A 13565-nucleotide genomic window follows, 5' to 3' on the forward strand; every position below is an offset into this window, starting at 1 on the left:
TTTTATCGGACTTCAGCGGTTTATACAAAATGAAATTTGTTAACTCTAGCATCTAAATGTAAAGTTTTTAGCCATTTATTAGAGTTCGTACATTTAGTTTCAAATTAAATCATTTAAAAATAGTTTGATTTACAAAAACTAGAAGCTACATAAAAAAAGCCGCGGCGAAAGTCTCGCGGAACTCATAGTGAGATGCTTGGCGCCATATGAACAAATTCAAATAAGTGCCCACAGTGGGAATCGGGGGAGTTATTCGGAGGCTACTTAAACGAAAGATTAGTACATACATACATACATACATAGATTAGATACTCGTATTATATGCTCATAATGGATAATTCGGCATGAATGTCTCTCTCTCTGTCTCTGAATGCAGTGTGTGTCTGTGTGTGTTTGAGTGTTGCTGTGAATAAAACATGCCGAAACGTACCTAAATTACCTTTAACGGGGGGTCTATCGCTTATTTACTGCAGATATAACCTATGATAATCGTTGGCGCCGAAGGCGCAGTTGCATTTGGGACACTTTCGCTGCCTTGTCTCGTACCGCGTGCGCAGGCAGTCGTAGCAGAAGACATGGAAACACTTTGACAAGACTGCATCCTTTCGCTTCACCTTGCACGACGGACACGTGAGCGTCTCCTTGTACTCGCGAATCTCCTCGATCATCACCTCGTCGATGGTTGTGCCAGACATTTCCATCTTCTTCATGCGCTCTGCCTTGCGCTTGAACTGTGCCAGCTCCTCATGTAGCCGCTTCGTCTTGTACGCCTCCGCCTCCAGGGAGCTCGTCTTCTCGGCCACCACCTGCTGCGCCTCCTTCATCTGTGCATGGTACTTCTCCAGATGGAGCTTCAAGTCGGCCGCCGATTGGGCCGACTCGATGGCCTTGCGCTTGTGCATTTCCATGGCCTGTTGCCGCAGCATCAGCTCCTTCTCCATCGAGGCCACTGTCGCCTGCAGACTGCGCTCCTTCTCCTCCAACTTGCGCAGCACTACGTGCATGGCTTCGATTTGACTCGTTGCCGTGGCCATCTGGTCCTCCAGCACTGTCTTCTCTTCCCTCAGAAGCTTGTGCAGCTGATTGGCCTTAATCCGCTCCGACATGAGCTTGAAGTTGGCATCGTCCTTCTCACGGAGCTGCTGTATAAGCCTCGAGTTCTGCTCCTGCATGTCCTCGAAAGCCTGTCCCGTCACTTCCATCTCATTCAGCAGCGCCTCTTCCTCGTGTGAGCCCACAAACGGCCGGGTATAGTTACCCGCAGGGCCAGGTGCGCCTCCCCACGAATTCTCCGAGGGTTTGTGGTTGGCCATTTGCTTCTGAAGCTCGTACTTTTGCTCCTCGAGCTGCTTGATTTTCCGCAGCGCCTCCTCGTCAGCGAGCTTCTTCCGTTCTTCCCGCTTGCTTTCCTGCAGCTTCTTGAGCTGTTGCCGCAGCTCCTCGATCTCCGAGCGGAGCTTCTTTTCCGTTGCCATCAGTTGTACCTTGTCGCGTTGATCCTTCGAGACGCCCTTGTACATGTCCAGCAGCAGTTTCATCTCCTTCTGATCATTCAGCGCTTTCCTGCAAAACAAAACAAAACCAATGAATGCGAGACTGCAATTTGAGATGGAGTAAAACATACTTAAGCTGGGCCTTGAGATCGCGTACCGTTTCGCTTTCCACGGTCTTGACATCCTTGGCCTTTACCCCATCCTTGGAATCCTTTTCGGTTTTGACGGCGTTTCCTGAACCAGCATTTGAGGCTGCTGTCGTGGAGTTCTGCTGCCCAGGCGAGTCCTTCTTCTCTGCCGCTGCGGTCTCTGCTGCGCTCAGCTTTTCCTGTTTAATACCATCCTTTACATCCTTGCCAGTTGCTTCGTCATCCATTTCATCGTCGGCCGTGGAAGGGTTCTCCTCTTTGATGTTGGCTATGTTGTTGTCGCTCCCGGCATTGGTATTATTTGTCTGCCCAGAGGAGGATGAGTGGTTCGCATTTTCCTCCTTGACATTCGCCGCAGATTCCTGCTTGATCTCCTCGCCTGCAGCATTTGTCGCTGCTTGCAGCTTGTTGCCCTCCAGCTTGGCCAGTGCCTCGTCCAGCTCCTTCCGCATCTTGACAATTTCCGTGGACGTGTCCTTGTACTTCCGCTTGTACCGCTGCACCTCGCCCTTGAGCTGGCCATTGTGATTCTGCAGCGAGGTGATGAGATGCCTCATTTCGCGATTGATGGGCGCCGTCTGCTCGTTGGCAGCCATATTCTGCTCGAATTCAATGCGCAGCACTTCGTACTCCTTGCGTATAGCGGCTAGGACATCCTCCATTTGGATCATGTCGCTGCGCACCTTCTTCTGGGCAATCAGCTCCTCGCTCTCCATCACCTCGATCTGGTGGAGATGCTGATTTTTGCTAGTCTGCAGCAGGTTCCGCGTCTCGTCAAGCATCGTTTTAATCTGCATGGACTCGTTGTACAGAACAGAGAACTGAGATTGCAGACACTTGTACTCTGTGGTCTCCACAATCACCGACTCGGGCAGTTGCCGTATCTAACAAAAGCGAGAACAGAGTAAAAAAAGAAGCGTATAAGTGTCTACGAGATATACTTACATCCATCTTGAGCTTCTCCACTTCTTTGAGGGTCTCCCGATGCGTTGCATGCAGCTTGTCCAGCTCCTGCAATCGGTTGTTGGCCAATTCCCGATGCTCTTCCAGTTCCTTTTGCAAATCCTCCAGCAGCTGGCTGTTGACACTGGTCGTAGTAGTGGCGGAGCCCGTGCTGGGGGTCTTGGTGCTGTTGCTGCTCTTGTTGGGATCCCCGTAGATCTGGTGGTAGGCCTTTAGCTTCTCAATGGCCTCGGCCAGATGGTTCTCGAGCTTGTCGTTGCGGCAATGGATCTTCTCCAAGTCATATTGCAGCTCGTCAATTTGGTTCTTGAGCTCGGCATTCTCCGTCTCCTTGGCGGTCAGGGCATCCTGGTACTCCTTCATCTTCAGCGACATTGTGTGGAATTTCTCATGCAGCGACGTGTTCAGATTCTGCAGGCTGCGGTTCTCGGTCATGATCTCAATGTGCGTCTTCTTTAGCGTCTCCTCGAGCGCCTGGACCCGAAGGGTAGCCGCTTCCGCCTCGCCACTGGACTTTTGCTCGTCATCTCCACCACCAGTTCCCGTTGCCCCGGACCCGGTTGCACCCGGTAGGCTGTCGCCTCTCAATACATGAGTTATCTTCTCATTACGCTGCATTAACCTATCAATAACCTGTACGATCTTGGCTACTGCTCGCTTCGACACCTGGACGCGGTTGGCCAGCTTCTCGTCCAGCTCCTCCTTGTCCCAGGTAGAGAGTTGCGTCAGGAACGAGGTCGTCACCTCGTTCTCGTTCTTGTTCTCTAGCTCATCGGCCGTCTCTGCATCGAATCGCTGCAGCAGGACTCTGATGTCCTCGTTCAGTTGATTCCAATACCGATTCACCACGTTCAGCACGGCATCGTCTTGCGTTTGCCGCTTCTCCAGCTGTTCAATGCGGTGTCTCAGCTCGGCCTCGGTGCGCATCCGCTGCTCGATGCGCTGGGCAAGCTTCTTGTTTTGGAACTCAAGCACCTTAATGTCCATCTCCTCGAGAGTGGAAACCGGCCCAATGAGGTGCGGCTCGAAATGCACCTTCTTAATGGGTGGCTGCCCAGCTGCTGCCGCCGCCACCAAGCAGCTGCTACCGCTGCCGCCAGTAGCATCGTCAGCGCTGCGTTTCGACATCCTTTAACTGCAATTAAATCATAACAAAAATGCATTTGAAAACAGAAAGCGCACTTCGGATTATTGATTTTGTGCAGAAGCGGCAAGTGGCACTCGCAGCTACGGCCGCAATTTTCGTGGCTGTACTCCATTTTTTATCGTGTGGTGGCGCGGATGTCGCCGAACAGAGCCGGCGTATAGCGCCCCCAAAGAAGTAAATATTGAGATAAACTTATGTTGTAAGAGTTGCTTACCTTAGTCTCAGGTTTTTACACGTTTAACTTAACATTTATTAGGCATTTCTATTGAATTTCTACGTTTTATCTGGCTTCTTAACATTTCGCGGATCAGTGTGACCGCGGAGGCATCGATAAAATATACCGCATGCCCTCAAAAATATACCGAAACAAACCATCGTATTTTTCATATATATACAGTAAATATACCTAAAATACTAAAGCATTTACTTTGGTTTTGATATTCTGATTAATATGACCAGGTAGTTAGAACTTTCAGCACTAAAACTATAATTTGATCCAATTGATGTCTCAGTTCTCCAAAATCTTGGCTACTTTTTATGATTTGCTATTATTGGATTTTCTACGAATTAGAAGGCCAACCTAACGAGGTCAAAAAAGAGTATTAAACGTAACGTGGAAATAGAATGTTACGTCATGTGACCGCTTGTTGCTTGCCAACCGGTAAAAATACAAGTTAAACAATACATGCAACATTTCGTTGAGATAGCTTTACAACAGAGACTGACTAGTTTTTCCCATTGATTGCTGCCTGAGATTTCAAACATTTACTCGATTCAATATCCTTATCCTCATTCCGTGACCATGTAGGGGAACAGTGATCAAAGTTTTTGTCACTAGTCACTAACAATTGACTATCGATACTATTGTCATGTGACTAATCGCCACTGCTTGCTTTAAATTCGAATTTTTTCCCGCGTAGCTTTTTGAGCCAAACAACTAAACAATGATGCCTGTATCTTCTTTTGAAATTATCAATTCAATGACAATAACCGGCATGTGGTTATACATGTATCTCTTTCGTTTCGAGAATATTCGACTTGTAGTTGTGACATTTTGATGGTATTTTTTATTAAACATGTTTTCAACTATTTGAAAATAAGGAATTGACAGTATCTAGCTTAATTAAACCATGGAAACTTCCGTGGAAGTATAAACAATTTAATAAGTATTTTACACATTTCCCACAGCACAATGCCCATTATTTATTCAACTCAATTGAACGCTGCATGCTTAATAAAGTCAGTATAAAGAACAACAATATATTATAATTATCACAAAAAGTAAAATAAATTGTAAGATGGTGGAGCCCAAAAACCTGATTTTTTGTTGGAAATTAGGTCTTGGTTTTTATTTAGACTTTTGCATCACCAACGACTTAGTCAGCGACTAAGAACAAAATAAAAATAACAACATCGAAAAGTGAATCAAATAATTTTCCAAATAACAAGATGCCACACAATTTAGCTTGTTTATTTGTTTGTAAAGCGGTTTCCCATTCCATTCAATTCCCGAAATTGCTAGAATAACAAAATAAATAAGTTAAACACCAAAATAGCGAAAATGTTAAGGAGTTCAACGTCAGTGGGTTTTGTTGTTGCTAAGAATATTTGGTTAACCCGTTGGTGAATCATAAATAACCCAGAACCTTTGTTGTTTCTAAAGATTTTTTGTAGTTATTGAAACCAGCCTAAGTCGATGGATAGAACCCCGAAAGTCTCAGGCTTGGCTCACCTTTGTCTGGCAGAAAACCAAAAAACTGTGATAAAAATAGCCAAAAGACCCAAATCATTGAGAAATTGATGACTGCTACCGATGAGCATGATGCTACTACGGAAGGTGATGTGGCAATTGCTGGGCTTTCCGACTAGCCTTAGCCTGTTGCATTAGTCGCAGTGCAAAGATGTCCGATTTTTGAGTTGGGCCCAGCCTGGAACGTGAAGTGTACTTATTATTTAAATAGCTAAATCATTTTGTAATCGAGAAACTGCGCAGTTTTCGCTGCTCCCTTGAATGCCACGGTCACGGCCCTTGTAAGCCCAATAATAAGCGCCTTTCAATCGTTCTGCCATCACGATCCGATACCAAAGCAAAGCGAAACGATCCGAAATATCTTCGCAAAGAGGTTGAGAGGCTCTAATTACACTTTAGCTGAGCTTACTGAACTGACATTTGATAGCGCTCTGAGTGATGTGATTACCATCGTGCATCCTATATCTAATTATGCACAAGTGAGGCGGACATCAAGAGGTTGGCGCATGTCTAAACAGAAAACTTCCGCCGATCTACAGGAAACCCAAAGCTGTAAATTTTGCATTAATTAAAAGTAAAAAGTGATTGAGGCGCTCAAAGATGCTTAATTGTAAATAAATCACAGCCCGGTAACAGAAATAATGGTAGAAATATTCCAAGAGTCGACTATGCAGTATCCTGTTATGGAAATTTCTGACAGATTTGGACATGTTTTGAGCGTATTTATGCCTTAAGCGACATTCCAAGATGGCAAAAGATGGCACGAAGATTAAGGAAATTCTGCAAATTATGGGAACTATCCATTCCAGCTTCATCATTGTACAAATATTTGCTTAAACCTCAAGCACTCATTGTCTAATACACCTCAAGCACGCATGGATGTGGATTTTAAGTGTTTCCATAAAGCGATCTTTGAGGTACTCGAAACTGACAGCCAACGAGCGCACAGAATGCCACTCAGCGTGCACTCGAGGCGGTCCCCTGAAAGGGCTTCGGCAAATGGGAATAGAAACAAAAGATGGGTAGTCCATAGAACTACAAATATTAGATAACTAATTGAGCATACCGCAAACATATTGTATTGTATTGTATTGTACAAAATTAATGATGTTTTCGTTGCTTTGCTGTACGAGTCGTATCTGTGTGGGCTTTGTGTCTGTGTGTGAGTGTGAGAAGTGCGAATTTGAGCGACGGACGTTGATAATGAACTTCAAATTGTTGTTATTGGCGATCCGACGACCGCTGCTTCTGCCGCTGAGTAAGAAACCGGACAGGTGATGCTGGTCTCGGCACACCACACACACCACACACTCAGGCACATCTTCATTCAAACATCGTAACGTTGGGATTTATTTTATGCAAAGCGCAAAACAAATCCGAGTTGAAAGTTAGTATATAAGCAGTGCCCTGGGTTACTCGGATATTAGTAGCGCGCCAACTGCAGAACGACACAAACGATACCTGGATATATTGTATCTAAGCCCGAAATCATTTTGATATTTAAATCATCCAAAAACACAATGAAGTGCTTCATTTTGGCTGCCCTGCTGCTGGTTAGTAACCGAGAGAGACTGGAGAATTTGCATAATTAAGATAAAATTTACGACGCGCGATTAAACGATCTCTGCTGAATGGGAATGGAATCTGTGTCTATTTCTATTCAATTAAAATCCGGGTTGTGACTCCATAAATGTCAACCGCATGTGTGTCTTCGCGAATGTCAGTGCAAATATTAGTTATACAATGTGCAAACAACAAATGAACTTAAAGTTACAGAGACAAGTATTTAATCAGTTACTAAAGCAAAGAGATGACATCATCGCTGGAGATGATACTCTGATACTCGCTTAGAAAGAATCGTGCAGTGTGTCATAAAGTCCCCCTGGGACTTGCATAATATAAGCCAGCCATCTATCATTTTTGGCCATAGTTCTTGGACATGTTTGATTTCACACTTACTACAATTAAATCTAAATCTTCTTTCAGGCCACCGCCGCCAGTGCCGAGAACATCTTTAAGATAAACATCACGCCCGAGGAGGCGCAACAGTTCCTGAACAGCGCCCAGTTGCGTGGCATCGGGGACATCGAGTATGCCCCAAAAACGGGCGAGAATCCCCTGCCCGAGGCCAGGAATGAGCAGGGACAGTTCGTTTACATGGGTCGTGTGATCGAGCATCCCGAGGATTATGTGGAGGAGCACTACGACGCCCATCAGTACCACGGACAGGATGGTCTGGGGCAGTTTGCGTACGGCTACAAAGACTGGAACCAGGGCAAGAACGAGAAGCGTGACGAGACCGGCAAGGTCACCGGATCCTACAAGTATGTCCAGCCCCATGGCCGCGACTTCATTGCCACGTACTACGCCGACAAGTCTGGCTTCCATGTCGAGGACAATCGTCCCGCGCATCTGAAGCTGCCAGCCACCAAGACCCCAGCCGTTCTCAAGGCCGAGGAGGAGCACTTCAGGCTGTGGGGAGAGCTGGCCGCTGCCGCTGGCCACAATCCTGATCCTTATGCCGCCGAGTACCAGCAGGAGGGTAGCTACCAGCCCTCAGAGGCCGAGACCCGCGAATACGTGCACGAGGAGCCCGCCTATGTGCCCGGCCCAGAGGAGACTGGCGAGCCCAAGGGATTCTTCTATGCCTTCGACTACAATGTGCCACTGCTGCGCAACAAGGAGGAGCGGGCCGAACTGGAGCGCCTTAGGTCCGTCAACAACAAGGATGAGTAGGTCCTGTGGGGACCGCCTTGTACAGGAAGTTGTGTAGGAAGTAGCAGCATTCATCAGCATATCTCAGATATCAACCAATATTTATTACCTCCTTTGAAATAAATCGCAAATTAAACTACACTTTTGTCAAGTACGATTTATTATTACATACATATACATATAAAAATGTGTGGGGGTTTCCTTGCTCGTTTTGCAGGTGTTTACCTTCTACTTGGGGGATTTACTTTGTGTTGTTGTAGAAGTTATTGTGTTAGCCAACATTTTACACGCACTGCAGCTACGCGCCCCATAATTTTCTTGCCATTTCGTTTCGTTTCGTTTTGCCGCTTTTCAAGTAAAATTATTGCTTTTTTAGACTTAGACTAAGTTTTAATTTGTAATTATAGTGTGATGTTGTGGTGTTCTGTTTGCTGCAATGGTCATGCCATGATTTAATACTAATTTTACACGAGCATTTCTCACTTACAACCAGTTAAAAACCAGCATATACTTTAGGGTTCGTTCTCCGTCATCTGCCAACCATCTTCAGAAGACTCCCGCGGAAGTCAGTAAGAAAACGCTAGGCTCTAATTAAAATACCAATTGAAAGCAATCGATTTTGATTAGTTCTCATACCATTTTACTGTATGGCACCTTAACGAACAAAACAAATACGAGACTTTAAAGTTGAACAACAAAACCCAAAAGGTGAATAATGTTTCCTGCTGAAGATTCTTCGTTTGAGTTTTTCTTTTCTAGCAAACAAAATTATATTTTATTCGGTATACATGGTGTGGTATTTCTTTCAATAAAATTGTTCGATGTGGAAACGAAATTTGATTTTCGATTGGATCACAATTGAAATTTCATTCATTTATGGGAAATATTTGTTTCGGGTTTCATATACAAAAAACACTCATTGCTTTTTGCATATAAATATGTATGTGTATATATTTTTATATGGCAGCATTGTTCAGTCCGATATTTGCAGTTGAAACATTTACTCTTTCCTTTCACTTGAATTTACTGAATGTTTTATTCGAATTTTTGTTTTCAGATGATGATGGACTGAATGAATGGCTTCCTTTGAAGTTGAGGGATTCGTTTTTGTGTTTTTGTTGAGTGGTTAGATAAAAACAAACAAACAAAATAAAGCTAAATAGTTAAAGGAGAGAGCATAGCATGCAGGAGAAAACTTAAACAAGATAAAGAAAGTCATAAGTAGCACAGAACCAAAAGAAATTAAAAGTTAAACTTTAACAAAAGTTATGTAAAACCTATTAGCGACTCTGCGGATTGGTATACTTCTGTGTTCGGGTATACACTGTAAGGTACATAAGTTAGTTGTTTCTCATTGAGCCAGCAGCAGCGCTTAAGCCTCCACAGGTCGTAGATCGTAGGTCGCAGAACGTACTCCCCCCTCAACTTCAAGGCGCGGAGATCAAAGAGGACTTTGTAATACTTTTGAATTGGATTTGACAAATGGGGGAATGGGTTTAGCACATAGATAGATATACCTTTTAGTCTAAGATGTAATCGGAGGTGGTGGAGTGGAGTGGAGTGCGATTGATATTCATTTTGGCGCATTAGTTACATTTGACGATTGATGCCATGGCAGCAATCCCTAAGTGTTAAATACATTGATTCTTTGTTCTTAATGTTCTTTCTTTTGTTGCATTTGTATTTGTTGGGGTTTTAGGGCTCTATCGCTCTCTCTATCTCTCTCTGTGGGGACATCTTGTATATAAGGCAAACATCTGTATATCGAACTATATAAATACGTTTATCATTTCTCAGTTAAATGCCGATTCTGGGGAAGATTCTGCTAGTGAATGTCATCGTCTATGTATGTCTATGAGCATGGGGAGCATGGCACAACTGTTCTACGAGTAGTTCTGGTTCTTTTCGAGTCTGCGGCTGGATTTCGTATCCAAAAATTGACCGATTCAACGTGTATATATGTGTGTTGTATATATATAAACGTATTCTGTATATATAAATCTTGTATATGCTACACGACTCTAACCCTACGTGCTACAACAGTGACTCCTACAGACCCTGACCCTCCCTCTCTCTCTCTCTCTATCTCCAGAGGCTACGATCCCTACGCTGTGGAGCCACCACTATGCTAGTGAGTGCCTGGGCTTGGGTGTCCCTCCCTCCTATTCCACGCCAACTTACCTACAAAATGTTGAGTATAAATCATCTGCACCCCTCCCCGCCTACTTGGCCGCGGCAGCTGCTGTGGCGCTGGCCGATGACACTTTTAGCTTGATGAACATATTTGTGTCGTTGTTGCTGCCGTTCAGATCAAGCTTCTGCACCTCGCACTCCAGATTGTTGATGCAGTTCTTCTCGTACTGCGTGGTGCCATTGTCCGACGAAGCGGCAGCCTTTTCGCCAGCCGCCTGCTCGCTGGGAGCCACCTTCTTCTCTTTGCTCTTCTTGAGGGCATTCAGGAGGGTCTTCTCTTTGCTCTTGCCCTCCTTGTGACTGCTGTCCTTGTCCTTGTGCTTGTTGTTCTTGAAGCGCGGGAAGATACAGCCGTTGGGCAGGAAGCCTCCAAGTTTCTCCTTCTTGGCTGGTGCAGCTGCTACGGGTGTGGGAGTGGGTGCCACCGTAGCCGGTGGCGAGGCAGCTGGCATGTGCGTTGAAGCGCTTGTTGTGGCAGTGCCGGCTCCGTTGGTAGCCACGGGTGTGGCGTTCTTAAGCTCTGGCTCGGCCTCCGCCGCCTGCTGACTGTCCATGCCGGTCGTTGAGCCATTCGTATTGGCCCCTGAGCTGCCTCCAGCATCCGTTTGATCCACACAGGCATCCTCAATCGTTGGCAGCGACTCCACATGCTGCTGCTGTTCCGTCTGCTCGCTGGCCACTTTGTTATCCAGCTGCTGTGCAAACACTGCCAAAGTGATGCCATTGGCATTGCCATTGCCATTTCCATGCTCTGCCATCAGCGGCTCACCAATGTGAGCTGGTGGAGAGCTGGATTCGTTTAACCCGGCGCCAGCACTGGCAGCTCGTGCCGCATCTGGCGATTTGGGAAACATTTGCTGTGTGGTGATGTTCTGGTAGTGCTGCTGCTGTCGCTGCTGGAGCATTTGCTCCTCACGCTCGCGGTCCCGCTGGGCCTGCACGGCATTCCAGACATCTTTCAGCTCGCCAGAAATATCCCGATCTTTGAGTATGACAGCGTTTCTAGGGTACGATAAGATTGAAGCGTTAGTTTGCACTTTGCATACGCGTAGATGGGGTTAGACGGCACCTGACTAGTTTCACGCCGGGATTCATAGCCTCCACAAAGTCGCACATTAGCTCAACCATTGCGCGTCGCTCCTCTGGATCTTTGCTGTGGCGTCCAGAGTCCTTGAGGACCTCTGGATTGGCCATCACAGCAAAGACAATGGGCGGGCTACGCGGGCTGCCAGGCGGCACCTAAAATTGAAAGAACATTCAGTCTACAAAGAGGAACTTGATGCTGGAATGTTAACTCACGCGCATGCCTCCGTATAGGGGTATGGGATCACTGGGCTCCTGCGGTATCACAATACGCGTCCAGCTAAGGACGTTGATGAACAGCTCCTCGCCCGTCTCCGTGGTGGTGCGGATGCACATGTGCGGCTGCGGCGGGTTCTTAAAGTGGCGATAGGCTCGTGAATGGCGATAGCTGTGCGGTGGTGGCGAGTTCTGCATCAGGCTCAGGCCCAGGCCGGCCAGGCCGTTGTCCCCCTCCTGTTGCTGCTGCATCTGGGCGTGTAGCTGCAGCTGCTGGTCAATATCCACATTCTCGTTGTAGTTGTTTGAAGTACTTAAAGTCTCCTCGTTGGCAGTGTGTGTTTGCTCGCTGTGGGATTTGCTGCTGCTGCTGCTCTGGCTGGTGTTCCTTTGCGGCAGCTTCCGCCTCAAGTTCCGCCGCTGACATAATTACCAATTTGCCGGCTGGCGACACAGTCCTTACTATTTGCTTGCTCCTTTGCTATGCGCGCTCTCGTTTCCGAACCGAATTCGCCGTGCAGCGAATTCACCCAGTAGTGTTTTTCGTCCTCTTTGTTCTTCGCAACAGCAGCCTCTGGCCCCCGTCCGTCCCACCCACCAAATAGCCCCTACCACATTGCGTAGTGCCTAACTTGTGACCTTTTGCGCAATTAATGGATGTCTGCAAGCATATTAACCTTTTGCGGCTAATGCCGTCCTGCGACACTAATATCCTCCAACGGACGGAAAAAACCAACAGAAATTCGAGTCTATCTGGCACGCACACACACACATGCACTCACACACAGGAAATCGGACAGAGGTAAACACCCTTCTTCACTGCGCACCCCGCACACGTACAAGTGGGAGTTGGTTGTCGTCTGGGCCACCGCGGTCGGGGGAGAAAAGAAGATGAGAAGAGAACATGAAAATGGAAAAGTTCAAAGCGACGGCAACTTGCTGTTGCATTTTCAATGCTGCACTTACACATTTCACCAGTTTTCATTTATAATAATGATTTTCCCTTGCACCAGCCACTCGCACACAAATGCAAACACAGGCGCACCGTTGCATATATACATATACACACATACAAGATGCGTTTCTGCTGCGTTCCGTTCCTGTCTCGACTCACATTTTTTCCATCGACATGAAAAACAATGCACCGAGCAAAGAACTCACTGTGTGTTTGGCCGCGCTGCGCTGATTTTTATATTTAGCTTTAAGCTTTTCGTAGCAGGCGAGACGGGGGAAAACAGCCGACTTTTCCGACAACGTTCTTTTTTTTTTTGATATTTAATCGCTACAGCGAAATTGGTTGGTCGCAGAGATGAGTCCGCATTGACCACATACTTCAGTTTTGTGTTGAATATTATAAATTATAAAAAGGTACTGAAATTTTGAACTCAAAAAGAGTTGTTAGTGTTAGATTGTATTGTTGACACACGCTTGTCTTGTCTTGTTCGGGTTTGGGACGGGACTTTCTTGTCAGGGAAATCCTCTCCTGTTACTAAACGGTCGGGGAAATCCTCTCCTGTTACTAAACGGTCAGGGAAATCCTCTCCTGCTGGAGTCAACATAAACAAAAAACGACAACGTCAACCAGTGCGACCGCGGATTTATCAATCCAATATACCACACGACCGTCAATAATAAACCAAAGTATAACTGCGTATTTTCTAAATATCATATCGTATCATAAATAATTTCTAACAATTTTGGTATTATGTATGTTTAACTTTACCAGTTAGTGATATCAATTCAAAAAGGGATATCTGAAAGCTTATGGACAATTGATTCATCAAACGTATATAATTATAGTTTCACGGCTGAGGATCCTAACGAGCCTGTAATATTAAACGGAATATCGAAATAAA

The 13565-nt window shown here is 45.9% G+C and overlaps 3 protein-coding genes across 3 annotated transcripts; 1 reads left to right on the forward strand and 2 right to left on the reverse strand.

Moving 5' to 3' along the window:
- Positions 1 to 46: 46 nt before the first annotated feature.
- Positions 47 to 4090, reverse strand: LOC117893812 (E3 ubiquitin-protein ligase Bre1). The gene is made up of 4 exons (XM_034800559.1): positions 3967 to 4090; positions 2588 to 3740; positions 1625 to 2526; positions 47 to 1563 (listed from the first exon to the last, which is right to left on the reverse strand). Exons 2-4 carry the CDS (start codon positions 3731 to 3733, stop codon positions 465 to 467), a joined length of 3147 nt encoding a protein of 1048 aa, XP_034656450.1. The 5' UTR covers positions 3734 to 3740; positions 3967 to 4090; the 3' UTR covers positions 47 to 464.
- Positions 4091 to 6918: 2828 nt separating this feature from the next.
- LOC117893621 lies at positions 6919 to 8368 on the forward strand. Its single transcript, XM_034800298.1, has 2 exons — positions 6919 to 7055; positions 7489 to 8368. The coding sequence occupies exons 1-2, from the start codon at positions 7023 to 7025 to the stop codon at positions 8236 to 8238; spliced, it is 783 nt and encodes a 260-aa protein (XP_034656189.1). The 5' UTR covers positions 6919 to 7022; the 3' UTR covers positions 8239 to 8368.
- A 100-nt stretch (positions 8369 to 8468) lies between these two features.
- On the reverse strand, positions 8469 to 13142 carry LOC117893620. The gene is given in 5 exon segments (XM_034800297.1): positions 8469 to 11412; positions 11480 to 11649; positions 11710 to 12070; positions 12072 to 12569; positions 12676 to 13142. Coding segments are annotated over 4 exon segments (1569 nt in total). The 5' UTR covers positions 12137 to 12569; positions 12676 to 13142; the 3' UTR covers positions 8469 to 10439.
- Positions 13143 to 13565: the final 423 nt, after the last annotated feature.

The sequence above is a fragment of the Drosophila subobscura genome, chromosome J (genome assembly GCF_008121235.1).
Source record: "Drosophila subobscura isolate 14011-0131.10 chromosome J, UCBerk_Dsub_1.0, whole genome shotgun sequence".
Lineage (NCBI taxonomy): Eukaryota > Metazoa > Arthropoda > Insecta > Diptera > Drosophilidae > Drosophila > Drosophila subobscura.

Coding starts and splice junctions, on each gene's coding strand:
- LOC117893621 (XM_034800298.1), top strand. CDS start 7,023: ATGAAGTGCTTCATTTTGGCTGCCCTGCTGCTG. Junction 7,056..7,488: donor TTTTGGCTGCCCTGCTGCTG/GTTAGTAACCGA, acceptor ATCTTCTTTCAG/GCCACCGCCGCCAGTGCCGA.
- LOC117893812 (XM_034800559.1), bottom strand. CDS start 3,733: ATGTCGAAACGCAGCGCTGACGATGCTACTGGCGGCAGCGGTAGCAGC. Junction 2,527..2,587: donor TGGAGAAGCTCAAGATGGAT/GTAAGTATATCT, acceptor CGCTTTTGTTAG/ATACGGCAACTGCCCGAGTC. Junction 1,564..1,624: donor GATCTCAAGGCCCAGCTTAA/GTATGTTTTACT, acceptor TTTGTTTTGCAG/GAAAGCGCTGAATGATCAGA.